General features: G+C 39.2%; 1 protein-coding gene across 1 annotated transcript; it reads left to right on the plus strand.

Annotated features, from left to right (window-relative positions):
* The first annotated feature begins 14,042 nt into the window (after nucleotides 1-14,042).
* On the plus strand, nucleotides 14,043-15,425 carry LOC115731053 (MDIS1-interacting receptor like kinase 2-like). Its single transcript, XM_030661677.2, has 2 exons — nucleotides 14,043-14,522; nucleotides 14,786-15,425. The coding sequence occupies exons 1-2, from the start codon at nucleotides 14,043-14,045 to the stop codon at nucleotides 15,029-15,031; spliced, it is 726 nt and encodes a 241-aa protein (XP_030517537.1). The 3' UTR covers nucleotides 15,032-15,425.
* Nucleotides 15,426-16,392: the final 967 nt, after the last annotated feature.

Raw genomic sequence — 16,392 nt, forward strand, 5'->3', positions numbered from 1 at the left:
TCTTAAATCTTCTGACGATTTGCCAATTTAGTCCTAAAAACCTTTAATTGTATTGATTTAGTCCAAATTCTTTTGATGTTTTCACAACTTAATCCTGAGTCTATTGACAATTTATCGAAATAGTTCTTTCAACCAATTATTGAAATAGTAGGTTTTTAACTTTTAAAAAATTTAAGACTAAATTGATAAATTATCGAAAAATTTAGGATATAATAGGCCACCATATAATAGATTTAGAATTTTTTGGATAATGATTCCCATGTTTAAAGGGTGCGGATACCTCATAAACCGGTTGACATCAAGTCGTCTCGAGTCAATGGAGGAGGAAAAAAAAAAAGGAGTTTTAAGTCCAAGTCAGTGGAGGCCGTACGTTTCACGATCGGATTGATACACCATCTGAAAATGTCAAATTCAGTTGACTCCAAAGTCGCTGCGATGCAAAGTGTTTGTATTGTGTGACGCAAGAGTCCAACACTCGAGTGACCAGAACTGTATACCACCTCATCGAGATCGGCCATAGTCTTAAAAGCAAATCCGAGTAGACTTGCTCGGAATATTCTCATTGGAGTTCAATTTTCTTTTTTCTTTGTTTCACTGTTTTTTAACTTTTCCACTCAGTCAATGTAGGCCACGTTAAAAACACGGTGGAAATGCTAAATGTAAATGTGGAAATGCTTTGGAACCATATTGCACATCAATAACATGCTTCACGACCTTGCTCCCGAACCATTTCCACCATTAGATGCATGAACCTCTCAGGCATTAACAGAGAAAAGGGAAAAAGAAAAATCTTTTGCTAGATCTAGCAGTTTAAATGCGAATTTGGAGTGCAAAGCTTAGTGCCGGATGATGCGGCGAGATGGTAATTCGGAGTAGTTCACTTGGATCTAGTCGAACATAAGCTATCTATACTTTATTGGAGAGGGACAATTTCTTCTCAATCGAGAGCCACACAGACATTACGCCGGCGTCGACACATTTTACCGATTCATTAAATAAAACGAGATTAAAAATCAGAGTAACTCGTTTTCATTGTATTAGCTCACATATTAGGGAACATGGATTGTTTTGTCAACTTCAAAATCAATCGGGGATTTTTCCCAACAGCGCGAGACTTGTGACGCTTTCTCGACGCAAGAAGACTTCAAAGTCTACTTGAAGCCTTTCGAAGAACAACACAAATTGCCAGAGAAAAAAGGTAAGACAAAAGAGAAATTGAGGGATCCACTGTGTTCCTTCCGGAGGACGACTTTTCTCAATGACTTGTCATGTGTGATTAGCAAATTGGAGAGAACGCGGTAGGGGCCAAAAGTTTACCAGAGTATCAATTATAAAGAGTGAGAAACGGTCATCAGACAAATCGTTTTTTTTTTTTTTTTGGGTCCAATCAGACAAATCGTTTAACTTTGGCCATTTCAGTAAGATTGGAACGAACGTTGGCCGAGGAATTGAAGTGCTGATAAATTTTAAGGGTTTGTAAAAGAGACAAAGAAAAGCCGGGAAAATTATAATAAAAGTTGATAAATTCAAAAAAAAAAAAAACAAACAAACAAAGATCGATATATTCATATAAGGGTTGGCAAATTTAAGGGAGCGGTAAGAAAGACAAACAAAAATCAGTAAAAGACATGAAAAGTTAATGGTTTTAAAAGAAGTGATGATAATTTATCAGCAAATTATTGAGAAATCGGGTGACCGGCAACTTGATCATCGGGTTTTTGATGCAAACAGACTATTTGAGGAATTTATTATTATAATATTTTATAGATAGTGCGATCCCACATTTGATTATTTCATTAACGTTTATTAATCGTATTAACTTAAGTGATAACTGTTCTCGCCAAAGAGTTAAGACGCTCAAAGGTTACAACGTCTTGATGGACGACGTTATCCGAATAGGTGCGAAGGGGAGAATATAAAAGAGTCATCTAAGCCAAACCCTCCGTCGTTAGTTTTTATTCTAACGTACATACGTAACGTACGTTTTTACGGAAAAGACACACCATCGCATAGAGAGGGCAATTGGTTAGAAGCACCCATCGTTGATCGTTTAACGCTCCACAAATTTCGATTTTTCAATCGTCTTCATTAATGGTTGGAGGTAAGTAAAGATTCATTACGTTTCCGCATTCAGCTACGATTATACGTGATTTTGTTCGACAATGTATAATCGGGACATTCAGTCTTTAGATTTTCTTACATTTGGTATCAGAGCATGTAAAATCTCTGCCTTGATGATTAATTATGATTGAATTATTGAGTTTTGGGTGAATTTCGTGGGTTTATGGGTAAATCGTAATGTTGGGGCTTTCCTGTCCGGAAAGAAAATTGCCGATTCCGGCCAAATTCCTGCGAATCAACGCCCTGGTTCGACCAGTAGGGTCGCCCACCCATGGGGAACAAAAGCCCTATGGTTTCTCGGCATTTAAATGTTCGCCGAAGGTGAATTTGGCGATGGAAGTTTGCGGTTAGGGTTTTGCATTCCGAGCCGTTTTCGCTTGACTCTGGGCAAAATACTTCACCGTTTCCGTTGATTCTGGAACCTATGTGGTCGCGCCGGCATGTTACATAAAACCCACCCATTAATTCGGTTTATGATGGGCTGCCGGAGGAGATATGGACAGTGAAATGGGCGGTGAAATCTCGAAGAAAAAGCTTCTGTTCGCTAAAGAAAAATTCGCGTTTTGGGGAAGAGGACAGAGGCACGTGCCTGGGCGGTTATTGGGGCGTGCGGGCAAAATTTAAAAATAATAATAATAATAATAATAAGGGCAGAAACTGTCGCTTGGGCAGTGCGGCAGTCCACGTGTGGGGTAAACCCACGTGCTTTTACCTTTCACCCCATTTTCATTATAAAAAAAAAAAAGGACCTTGTTTTGGGGCAAAGGAGGTTGCCGTGGGGTTTTGTGAGGAGACGGCAGATCTCATGCTCATTTAAAAAAAAAAAAAGGAAAATAATAGTTTTGTCTTTTATGCCCCCACATAAAAAATTACGATTGTGCCTCCTCCTACTTAGATTTACTTTTTGTCCCTGGTTGCGCCAGAAATTTACGGTTGTGCACCTAATTCAGTTTATTTAGAGTTTCACCCCTTCAGTTAATTTACAATTCAGTTCCTGCCCACGTAAATTTATAGATTTGCCGTTATATGTAATATTAAGTACATTTTGCATGAAATTAAATGTCTAGTGATCTATAGACTTTTTATTAATTAGAGTTTAGCCACAGCAACTCTAATAGATTAAAATTATATAGGAAGAGAGAGCCTCTAGATCACATATAGTAAATGGCATTTACTTGCAGTTAATTATATTAATATAGTGAATTTTATCCCACATGAATTTTCATTATATTGATATGATTAATTAGGTTGAAATACCATATCATTTTTCTTAATTTCCACATAGGGATTAGGAAAAAGGAATACAATATAATAGTTTCATCATACGGTTATTATGAATCTATTTAAATTAGAAACTTAGCCCACAGGCAGTTTTTGATGTTATTTGATTCATATTATATGGCATGTTTTGCATTGGTAAAACATGAATTAAGTGAATTTGCCTCAAATATTGTGACATAACCATGTTTATTTTATTTATTATGCAGTTTTACCACCTGTGAATTTTTCTGAATTTAAGAATGATGTTCCCGTGCTGAATGGTGAAAACTACAAAATTTGGAAAGAGTTAATCCTCCTTCAATTGAGGTGCATGGACATTGACTATGCTATAAGGAAAGACAAACCACCTACTCCTACCGATACGAGCACCGTAGCTAAGATAGCCCTTTATAAACGATGGGAGCGATCCAACCGCCTTAGTGCAATGTTCATAAGGACAAAAATTTCTCCAAGTATCCGTGGTTCGGTCTCTCAGCATAACAATGCTAAGGCTTTGTTGGAGGTCATTGGTGCGTAGTTTGAGACTTTAGAAAAGGGGCATGCCATGACCCTAATTATGAAGTTTTCATCGTTGAAGCTCACGAGTGTTAGAGGTGTGCGTGAGCACATCATGAAGATGAGGGACATAGTGGCTCAGCTAAAGAATCTTGAGGTGGATATATCTGAATCCTTCCTTGTGTATTACATCCTAAATACTTTTCCCCAATAGTATGCACCTTTTAGGATCTCTTATAACACATATAAGGACAAGCGGTCAATTAATGAACTTATGACCATGTGTGTTCAAGAGGAAGATAGGCTGCTTATGGAATCGGGAGATAGTGTTCATTTGACAACATAAGGAAAATTTAAGAGGCAGGGCAAGTAGAAGGGAAAGGGTAAAATACCTCCCAAAGCCGACATTAAGAAGGAATCCAAATGCTTCTTCCGTAAAAGGATTGGGCATATGAAGAAGGATTGTCAGAAATTTAAGACCTATCCCGAGAAGAAAGGTAAACCAACCGCATATATTTGTTATGGATCTAATATGATTGATGTGAGTCACAACACTTGGTGGATTGATTCTGGATCTACAATCCACATTTTAAATTCCTTGCGGGGTTTTCAAAACCATAGGAAACCAATAGGAAGTGAACAATGCATCTATTCCGAAAACAAGATGCATTCGCATGTAGAAGTTATTGGGACATGTAGATTAGTTCTCAATAGTGGTTTTGTTTTAAATTTGGAAATGACCTTTTATGTACCAAGTTTCTCTAGAAATTTGATTTCTGTTTCAAGACTATTACCATTTTGTTACTCCTTTAACTTTTTAGACTCGACATTCGGTTTGTCATATAAATCTGAAATTGTTGGAAATGATATTCTGACTGATATTTTTTTTTGAATTAATTTAGAAGACAATGCATTTTATAACGCGATGCATGTTCACGATAATGCTGGCATAAAACGATGTGTTGTGAATGAAGATTCCTCTATGTTGTGGCATCAAAGATTGGGACATATCTCTATAGATAGAATTAAGCGATTAGTAAATGATGGAGTACTCGGTACTTTGGATTTTACTAATCATGATACTTGTGTGAACTGCATAAAAGGAAAGCAAATCAACAAATCAAAGAAAGGTGCCAAAAGGAGCTCGGAAATATTAGAAATCATACATACAGATATCCGTTGTCCAGATATGGACTCACATAGTCAGAAATATTTGATCGCCTTCATAGATGATTATTCGCATTTCATGTATCTCTACTTGCTTCATAATAAGCACGAAGCCTTAGATGACTTTAAGGTATTTAAAGCCGAAATAGAGAAATAAATGCGGTAAGCAAATTAAGATCGTAAGATCGGATAGAGGTGGAGAATATTATGATAGATACACTGAAGATGGACAAGTACCTAGTCCATTTGCGAAGTTTCTTCAAGAGCATAGGATAGTTGCCCAATACACCGTGCCTGGGTCTCCGGACCAAAACGGCGTGACTGAAAGAAGAAATCGAACTTTATTGGATATGGTGCGGAGTATGCTTAGCAGCTCCAAACTTCCTAAGTCCTTGTAGACTGAAGCCCTTAAGACGGCAGCGTACATATTGAACCGAGTTCCGACTAAGGCTGTCCCAAAGACACCTTTTGAGTTATTCAAAGGTTGGAAACCGAGTTTGTGACATTTGCGCGTTTGAGGATGTCCGTCGGAAGTAAGAGTTTATAATCCACAGGAAAAGAAGTTAGACCCAAGGACTATAAGTGGGTATTTTGTTGGATATGCAGAAAAGTCCAAGGGATACAGATTTTACTATTCATCTCATACCACTAGATTCGTGAAATCGAGAAATGCAAAGTTTCTTGAAATGACTTGATTAGTAGGAGCGATCGATTGGAGGACCTTGATCCTGAGAAAGATCGTTCAAATGCTCAACCTTCCACTTCAAGCACTAGAATGCTTGTTGTTCATAACTCTCCTCCAGTCCAACCAGCTATTGAACAACCAATCATTGAGACTCCACAACCTGTTATATTCCTAGTTGTTCAGCAATTACCAGAAACTGTTGAACAACCAATTGAACAACATGTTTCCGAGGAGAACGTTGATGCAATATTAAGAAGATCTACTAGAATAAAGAAATCAGCAATTCCTAGTGATTATATTGTGTATTTGCAAGAATCTAACTATAATGTAAGAGTTGAGAATGATCCCGAAACGTTTCACAAGCCATGAGTTGTGATAAATCCAATTTGTGGTACAATGACATGAAGGAAGAGATGAATTCTATGGCATGTAACGCAGTCTAGGATTTGGTTGAGTTGCCCGATGGTAAGAAGAACATTGGTTGTAAATGGGTCTTTAAAACTAAGAAGGACTCATTGGGCAATATTGAGATATATAAAGCTATACTTGTTGCTAAAGGATTTACTCAAAAGGAGGGAATCGATTACACGGACACTTTTTCTTCGGTATCTAAGAAAAATTCTCTTCGTATCATTTTGGCATTGGTTGCCCATTTTGACATGGAATTGCATCAAATGGATGTGAAAACGGCATTCCTCAATGGAGAGCTAGAGGAAAAGGTTTATATGAAACAACCGGAAGGATTCTCCTCTGATAATGGTGAGCATTTGGTATGCAAATTTAAGAAATCTATATATGGCTTGAAACAAGCATCCCGCCAATGGTACTTAAGGTTGCATGGTGTCATCTCTTCGTTCGATTTTGTAGAGAATGTCATGGATCAATGTAAATACCATAAGGTCGGTGGGAGCAAAATCTGGTTCCTTATGTTGTATGTGGATGATATTTTACTTGCAATCAATGATAAGGGCTTGCTACATGAGGTGAAACAATTTTTCTCCAAGAGTTTTGATATGAAGGATATGGGTGAGGCATCTTATGTCATTGACATTAAGATTTATAGGAATAGAACGCGAGGTATTGTGGGACTGTCTCAAGAAACCTATATTAATAAAGTCCTAGAGAGATTTTGGATGAAAGATTGTTCGCTGAGTATAGCACTTATTGTGAAGGTGTTAACACCTAAATTTTGACTAATCTTTTTCAGTTATTTATGCATAAAAATTAGAACTAATTTTAGTTCTAAACAAAAAAATATCTCTCATATTTAATTTTTACATAAATTGCATTCGCATTTCATTGGGCCGGCAATGTGAGAATAAGCTTAAATTGGCAAATAGACTGATAGTGATCATCATCAATCAAAAGAGGAAGCGGAGTCATGTTTCAGTGGACATAATCATGAAAGGGGAAGAGTATTTGAAGGATTTTGTTTGATACTTTCGGTGAAAAAGTGGGATTCGAACTAAAACCCCGTTGAGTGGAGAATGAGTGCGGGGGACAAGAGTGATTTTCGGACGAAGATTACCACTCAACCACTCTCCCGACACTCTAGAGAGCACGAGAAAATAAGCTAGTAGGCCATAGAAAAAGTAGGGGTGAGCTGGAGAGCATTTCGGGCTTGGTGGACAACAATCCGGAGAGCACGTTGCAGAGGAGGATGTTTTTTTTTTTTTTCTCTCATCTTCGTCCAAGTTACGTAGTGGGGGGAGCTGGAGAGCACTAATCCAAACATGCTCATCATTTTAAAAGACTCTCTAGAGGAAGATAAGAAAAAAGACAAAGAGAGAGGAATCTTGGGGCAAAGGAGTGAGGGAGGGAAGCTTGATGCAAACTTTTCATGGAGAAAAATAGGGAGGCTGATCTTCCGGGAGGATGACTTATTTGCATCTCTATTGATCCTTCCTTTTCCAAGCTTTTGCTCATGAACTTCACTTGCAGAGACACTAAAAGAGCAAGACAATTTTGAAGGCTATTCGTAGAAGATTCATGCAAAAAAAAAAAGGGAAAAGTACACTAGAAGTGCCGTAACTTGTATACGGCGTTTACTTGAGTGCCATAACTTTCAAAACGTTCACTTAAGTGCCATAACTTTAAAAAATCGTTCACTTGAGTGTTACAGTAACTTTTTCGGCGTGCTACATCAGCTTTCCGGCATGCTACATCGGTTTTCCGGCTTCTACAGTAACTTTTCTGACGTACCACGTCGCCTTCTTCGGCCGCCACGTCAACATGGCACTCAAGTGAACGATTTTTGAAAGTTATGATACTTAAGTGAACGTTTTGAAAGTTATGGCACTTAAGTAAACGCCGTACAAAAGTTATGGCACTTCCGGTGTATTTTTTCCCAAAAAAAGAAAAAGAAAGAGAGAAGTGCCCTTATCTTTCTTCACCATATATCCAACATCGAAGGAATGCTCTGTGAGCTCTGGAGACGATTGAAGTGACGAAATGGAGAGCTTAAAGCTCCGGTTCCCGGCAGTTCGGGTGAGGCCGAGCGGCGCCACCACCACTCCGAGTCTCATGGAGTCCAGGTGAAGCCACTATACCGCCTCAAACACATCGACACCCCCGGAAAAAGGTAGGTGTCTTACTCGAAGCTACGGAGGTCCGTGGGTGGCAGACCTCCATTTTTCGAAGTTTCTTCATCATTTTAAGTCCAAGCTTGTTCTGAACATCTACTAAGCGCTTCTATCCTTTTCGTTTTTGTTTTTGACGCATGAAAACCTCGAGTCGACCTCGAACCCCTCCAAGACTATCATGAGCTCATAAGCTCATTTTCGACATCATTCGAAGCGATCGGACCACAAGGTAAGTACCTATGAAATCTGTGGATGCTAGTCGTAGCTTTGATTTGGATTGATATCATGAAAAATATGCACCCGATCGGCACTGCGACCGAACTTGTTGTTGCTATTTCATATAGTTTTCACCATTGGATCGTGCTCATTTTTGGATATGTGATAGCTGATGTTGAGAGGATTCCAACGATACCTAGATCATCCAAATTGGACAAGATCTCACCGTTGATCGTCGCCAGAAAGCCCTCAACCGTCCGTCTGTTTTATTCAACTTGAAGAGGTCTTACCAGTCAACGCCCGTTGATTGGTCAACCATCAATGTGGCGTTGACATGGCGCCACATTAGCAGGGGCTTTTTAAACCCTTTTTTAAAAAAATTCGGATAATTAAATATCCAAAAAATGAAAAATTGTGGAAAATTTAGAAAAAATTGAAAAAATCAAGAAAAATTTGAAAAAAAAAAATAAAAAAATCCCAAAAATTAGGAAATGACCACATTCAACTGGCCAACCCTATTTTTGAAATTTTGCATCCCAATCCCTTCTGAAAATGATGATTTTACCTTTTAAGGGTAAATCGTCCCCGAAATTCCTGTAAATTCCGAAAAATGCCCAAAAAATAGGAAATGATTACGTTCAACTAGTTAATCCTATTTTTGGGTTTTTCGTGTCCCAACTCTTCCTAAAAATGATGATTTTACCCCTTAAAGGTAGATTGTTTCTAAAAATTTTGGAAAATTCAAAAAAATGTCGAAAAATAGGAAATGACCACAATCAACTGGCCAATCCTATTTTCGACGCTTTAGGCTCTTGATTCTTTCAAAAAATAAGGTTTAGACGAGCACCACGAACTCTTCAGATCTTCATTTTATCACCGATCAAGGTCGTCGAATACACCTTGAGCTGTCAAGCTCGTTACCGATGTTATTCCAAGCGATCAAATCATAAGAATCAGAAAGGCTAAGCCTTCTGCTGGTGGTTTGTAAATTTACTTTCAGCAATATATTTTCTATTCATATCCCGGAGTCGGGAAGGTCAAGCCTGCTGCTGGTGGTTTGTAAATTTACTTTCAACAATGTACTTTCTGTTCATATCTCGGAATCAGCAAGGTCGAGCCTGCTGCCGGTGATTTGTAAATTTACTTTTAGCTGTACTTTCTGTTCATATCCTAGGGTCCGGAAGGTCGAGCCTGTTGGTGGTGATTTGTAAATTTACTTTCAGCAATCTGCTTTCTATTCATATCCCGCAGTCGGGAAGATCGAGCCTGCTGTTGGTGGTTTGTAAATTTACTTTCAGCAATCTACTTTCTGCTTATATCCCGGAGTCGGGAAGGTTGAGCCTATTGCTGGTGGTTTGTAAATTTACTTTCAGCAATCTACTTTCTGTTCATACTCTAGAATCAAGAAGGCCGAGCCTACTGCTGGTGGTTTGTAAATTTACTTTCAGCAATTTATTTTCCGTTCATACCTCAAGATTGGAAGATTGAGTTTCCCGCTGGTGGTTTGTGTGAGTTCCGCATATGAATATGTGTGATATATATTTCAAAAATAAAAAAAGGGAAAAGTTCGTTGAAAACTTCCTAGAAAATTTCAGAAATTCTCAAAAATTGAGGAATGGCCACGATCAACCGGTCAATCCTATTTTTGAGATTTCTCATTCCATATGCTCGAAAAGACGATTATACCCTTTAGGGGTAAATCGTTCCCAAAAATTTTCGAGATTTGTGCAAATGTCAAAATTAGGGTTTGGGTCAGGTTAGGTGACTAATCATTCTATTTGGATTTTAGAGTCTCGTCTTTTCTTGCAATGACGATTTTACCCCTCAATGGGTAAATCGCCTTTGATATTCCAATGAGTCATGAAAATTATTTAGAATTAGGGTTTGGGTCAGGTGGGTGGCCAATCCTTTTGTCTGGAACTTTCACATCTCATTCTCTTTAAGAAAATGATGATTTTACCCCTCAAGGGTAAATTGTCCCCAAAAAAATGCCGTAAAATTCTAAAAAATGTCAGAAATTAGAAAATGGGTTAGTTTAGGTGGCCAATTCTATTTTCGATGCTTTTCACTGCAAATCTCATCCGAAATGACAATTTTCCCCTTTTTGGCCAATTGTCCTTAAATTTTTTCAAAATTACGATTTTGCCCCTCATGGGTAAATTATGTCCAAAGCACTCATGTTTACCCTTTGAACTATGATTGGATGTCCTCTAATCCAATAGAGCTCTACTAGGAATGCCATACTGATTTGATGCGATCTATACGCATAATTTGATCCCTTGATTTGCCCACTTTCTTTATTGATTGTGGTTGCTAGGATAGTTATTCCCATCTGCATGAACCCCTAGATTTAGGATTTGTACCCCATTCATTTACATAAAATTCCGAGGTTAGAAAATTCAGTCAACTTAGGTATCGAAAAGGCGTCAACTCTGATAGTTGGCGTAACTAAGTCCCCGATCACATTTCTCTGATTCTCACGGAATCGAATAGAAGCTCCCAACTACTCGATAGGGTTTTCCAATCATACCCTCCAAGAAATGATTGGTGGCGACTCCTTGGCATGCACATGTAGCACATGTCTCTAGACCGCATCGAAGGTCGACCACATTATCCACCGTTGCGATTTGGGTAATGGGCCTTGGGAGAGGCTCGCGTCCGAAGGTCTACATGCGACTAGGCGGGAAAGACGACCCATTATCCCTCACACTTGAGAGCGCTCGAGAGGGTCACAAATGAAGGGTGATAGATTCAATTTGAGTCGGTGCCTAAGGAATGATTTAGAAAGGAAACAAATAAAAGACATTTTATATGCTTATGCTGTCAGAAGCTTGATATATGCTCGGGTTTGCACTCGACCCGACATTGCGTTCGCTATGGGAATGTTGGGAAGATATTAGAGTAATCCAGGTATTGACCATTGGAGAGCTGCAAAGAAGGTGATGAGGTTACTTCAAGGTTCAAAAGGTTACATGCTTATGTATAGGCGGACCGACAATCTGGAGATAGTTGGTTATTCGAATTCGGACTTTGCTGGTTGCATTGATTCTCGAAAATCCACATCCGGATACACCTTTATGTTTGCTGGCGGAGATGTATCATGGAAAAGTGCGAAGCAAACCTTAGTTGCCACTTCTACCATGGAGGCTGAGTTCGTTTCTTGTTTTAAGGCCACCTCGCATGGTGTATGGTTGAAGAGTTTCATTTCAAGGCTTAGAATTGTGGATTCCATTGCTAGACCATTAAGATTGTGTTGTGACAATTCAGCTACAGCTTTCATGGCTAAAAATCACAAGAGTGGTAGTCGAAGTAAGCACATCGACATTAAGTATTTAGCCACAAGAGAACGTGTTAAGGAAAAGAAAGTGGTCATAGAACACATTAGCACCGAATCGATGTTAGCTAATCATTTAACTAAAGGCATGCCACCAATGAGATACAAGGATCATGTGGTTATAATGGGAATAAGTCCAATCATGTAGTTTTTATTTGTATGGACGAATTTGTGAAACTCTTATTTATTTATGATGTTTTTTTCTCAATTTTGGTGTACACATTCATTTATTATGAGAAAAATAGCCATCTTTGATCCGGAATAAACTTAAGGTTTATTCATTAAGTAGACCTAGGATAAACATAGGGTTTATTCATTAAGTTATGTCATCACATATGGGTTGATTTAGATGAGATAAGGTGCATTGTGATACATGGAAGATACTACTCGTTTTAAGAGGACATATTGCCATGATTCATGTGCCTTGTTTTCAACATGAAGTTTTTGTGAACTTAGTTCAATATTTCGTTTGATGAAATGTTGGGATCAAGTGGGAGAATATTATTTTTTATAGATAGTGTGATCCCACATTTGATTCTTCATTTGATTATTTCATTAACATTTATTGATCACATTAACTTGAGTGATAACTGTTCTCGCCCAAGAGTCACGACGCCCAAAAGTTACAATAACGTCTTAATGGACGACGTTATCCGAAGGGGTACGAAGGAGAGAATATAAAAGGGTCATCTAAGCCAAACCCTTTGTCGTCAGGTTTTATTCTAATGTACATACAGAACGTACGTTTCTACAGAAAAGACACACCATCGCATAAAGAGGGCAATTGGCTAGAAGCAACCATCGTTGATTGTTTAATGCTCCACGAATTCCAATTTGTCAATCGTCTTCATCAATGGCTGAAGATAAGTAAAGATTCCTGACGTTTCCGTATTCGGTTATGATTATACGTGATTTTGTTCGACAACGTATAATCGGGACATTCAGTCTTTAGATTTTCTTACATTTATTAGCACGGAAAAAGATCATTTTCCTTTACTTTGCTTTAACTTTATAAGTGCTGTCGTCCCATGAATATGGCAAAACACAAACATTCACAGCAAAAGAAGAGGTCAACTCAAGATGTGTAACGGCCTTGGGTCCCACTTGCACGATATTGTCCGCTTTGGGCTTTGCAACCCGCACGGTTTTATTTTTCTTGGCACACAACCCGAAAAAGGCCTCATGCAAGTCTAAGGGCACTCCAAGGCTTATAAAACCTTCCCAAGACCTCCTCCTAGGCAATGTGGGACTAGGGAGGAGTTGTGACAAGATGAGCATAACCTGCAACATGTCCTTGGTTTTACTGATTACATTGTTGCAGCACCAGCACCAGCCCCTTCTAATAAGTCAGAGGCAGGTGCTTGGGAACCCCACGAAATTGAATTATGTTGATTTAGGTTGGAAACAAGTTTACTGGTCCGATTCCGTCTACTATCGGGAAATGGACGAGATTGACTCATCTCTATTTGCAAGAGAACAGCTTTGCTGGATCTATTCCTCCGGAAATAGGGAACTTGACGAGGTTTGACCCATCTCTATTTGCAAGGAAACGAACTCAACGGATCTATTCCGTCGGAAATAGGCAAATTTAGAGTGGTTGAGTGTGCTGCATTTACGGGAAAATAGATTCGATGGTGCCATCCCATCGGAAATAGGAGATCTATGGAATCTAGATATCCTAGATTTGAGCTCGAACGACTTGGTGGGGGAAAATCTCTGTTGAACTTGAGAATTCGAGCAGGTGAAGCCATCTCGATCGTCACAACAATTCTCTTTCTGGCTCGATTCCCACGTTTAAAAACAGTACTTTCTGAGGTCACCTTGACTTATCACAGAATCATCTCAAGGGCCCAATTCCAGATTAATCTCAGGGCTGCTTTCCCCGAGACCTCTTTCATCGGCAACGAAGGCCACATGAGAAGGTCTAGCGTTCGTCATGGCATGACGCTGTTCATTCCGCTGGCTGCAATATTCATTTGCTGTATAGTTCCTGGATCGTGCTTCCCATTTCGACGTGCCACCAAGAGCGTGCAATCAGAGACTACAGAGAAAAGTGGAAATTTCTTGTCAATATGGAATTATCACGGGAGGATTGTATATGAAGATGTAATTACTGCAACGGTGGACTTCGACATCAAGTATTGCATCGGGACCGACGGCTATGGTAGCGTCTACGGAGCTAGATGGCCTAATGGGAGTGGTGGCACTGAAGAAACTTTTTCGTCTCAAAGCAGAGGACCTGTCCTTCGGCAAGAGCTTTCGGAATGAAGTGAAATGCTTGACGGAAATAAGGCATAGGAGCATACTCAAGCTCCATGGTTTCTGCTTAGATAGGCGGTGCATGTTCTTGATTTACGAATACATGGAAAATGGGACTCTTTCCCGTGCTCTGAGAGATGACGTCAAAGCAGTGGAATTCGATTGGTCCAAAAGAGTCAATCTCGTCCGGGATACCAAACACGTTTTGTCTTACATGCACCATGACTACTCTCGACCAATCGTTCATCAAGACATATCGAGCAACAACATCTTACTCAATGGCAAGATGCAGGCTTTCGATTTTGGCACCGCAAGACTTCTGGATCATGATTCCTCATCTAACTTCACTGCAAATATCCCCGGCACCTATAGATGTATTGCACAAGTCAGATAGTGTAACCGTTACGGTTTAGTTAAACGACATTGTTGAAGTTTCCTCGTCCATGCCCATCAATGACTCGTAGTGTACTAGCCAACAATATCCAAGAATCAGTTGTTCCATGATTAGGGATGGCAAAATGTCACCGTGAAAAAGTTTCCCCTCACGGGGCAGCGACGGCCGATGGGGCAGGGGTTAACGGTGCAGCGATCCATCCGAGGCATCGAACGCCGAATTTCTTATGCCTTTTATATTCTTTTCTTTTGCCAGAGCTCGCATATACTTTGGTCGTTAATGAAAAATGCGGCGTATATAGCTTTGGAGTGGTAGCAATGGAAACAATGATGGGCGAGCATCCAGGAGATAACTGTATCTACGTTGCTGACATCCCTTGGGGAAGATATCATGCTGTATACAATCATAGACCCGCGGTTGCCTTTTTCAAGAGAGAACTCTGTCGGAAGAATTATTGTTCCGATAGTTTCTCTGGCGCTCGCTTGCTTGAGTGCTAACCCAAAGTCCCGACCAACTATGAAGCAAGTCTCGGAAGCTTTTCTAGCTCGAAAGTCACCATTGGCGAAGCCCTTTCATAAGATCTCAATGGCTCAGCTCCGCGATAATAACAGATCATGGTTGGAAGGTGGATCGACAGAAGCTTCATCGGGATTAAGCGATGAGTAAGGGTCATTGAGTGTTTGTCCAGTAAAGAGATAGATTTGATACAATGAAGCTGCAATTTGGTGAAAGTGATTGAGATTATAGAAGTGTATGGGCTTCTGCAAATTATTTAGGTCGTGTTAAACATTTTCCTGGACTATGCTAGAGTAGTGAGAAGCAGTATCCATAGGACAACCGTTTATTTTTCTTATTTTCAGTAAGATTGTAATGCCTGATCTATGAACTTAAGTCCAATGCAATGTCATTCCTGAACTTTTAATTTGTTTAATATAGTCCGTGAACTTTGGTCCAATATTCAATTTGGCCCACAAACTTTTAAACATGTTCATATAGTCCAGGGATTACATCGGGGATCATATTGAACAAATTATAAATTTGGGGACGACATTGCGCATTGGGTCAAATTTCAGGGACCACACTGCACAAATTAAAAGTTCAAGGACGATATTGCATATTGAATCAAAGTTCATGAACCATTTGCACCATTGTCCCCGAATTCTATCTTGAAAAAGGTTAGTTTTTTTTTTTCCTTCTTTTTGTTTGGCTGAGTTGGGAAAGGTTAGGTTACCACTCAAGCTGTCCGTATTTTTTGTGGCCATATATACATGTTAATAAAACTCTTCCAGCAAGAAGGCCACGCGCATGATTTTTGTGGTAGATTGCTAGGAAGGGAAATGACATTAATGATTCTTAATTTTTTGGCTCAATGTGCAATATCACTTTTAATTTGTTAAATATACTTGCCGAACTATTAACAAATGTTCAATACAGTCTTTTCGTTTGCTCAAACGAAAAAATCAAACGTGAAAGAGGAGATTTAAAGAGTCTCACTTGTCTAGATGCGAGCTTTAATGATTTGTCCGAAATAATCCCTGTTGAACTATGAGAGTTTGGTTGAGATGAGGCTAAGCTTAACCTCCTTCACGTGCCCCATACCTCCATCTTTGGCCAATTTAACAAGCTTGACCGTTATTTTGATAAAACGATGCTGCAAATTGGTGAAAGTGATGGAGGATATAAGCTTTCTATGGCATCTCCAATTTAATTGCATAAAAATTTGTCCAAACTAACTAAAGTTATAGGAGTCATGAGAGGCAATTTATATAGATTACTGTACCCAAATACCCCAAGGAAGAATGGTAAGGAAGTGCTGCACAATTATAGCTATGCTATGATCAGAGCTTATTTTACCTAG

The sequence above is a fragment of the Rhodamnia argentea genome, chromosome 11 (assembly GCF_020921035.1).
Source record: "Rhodamnia argentea isolate NSW1041297 chromosome 11, ASM2092103v1, whole genome shotgun sequence".
Taxonomy (NCBI): domain Eukaryota; kingdom Viridiplantae; phylum Streptophyta; class Magnoliopsida; order Myrtales; family Myrtaceae; genus Rhodamnia; species Rhodamnia argentea.

What these genes read in the sequence shown, in the direction of transcription:
- LOC115731053 (XM_030661677.2), top strand. Translation starts at nt 14,043, where the DNA reads ATGGTAGCGTCTACGGAGCTAGATGGCCTAATGGGAGTGGTGGCACTG. An exon ending in GCACCTATAGATGTATTGCA is followed by an intron (nt 14,523 to 14,785) that starts CAAGTCAGATAG and finishes TCTTTTCTTTTG; the next exon opens with CCAGAGCTCGCATATACTTT.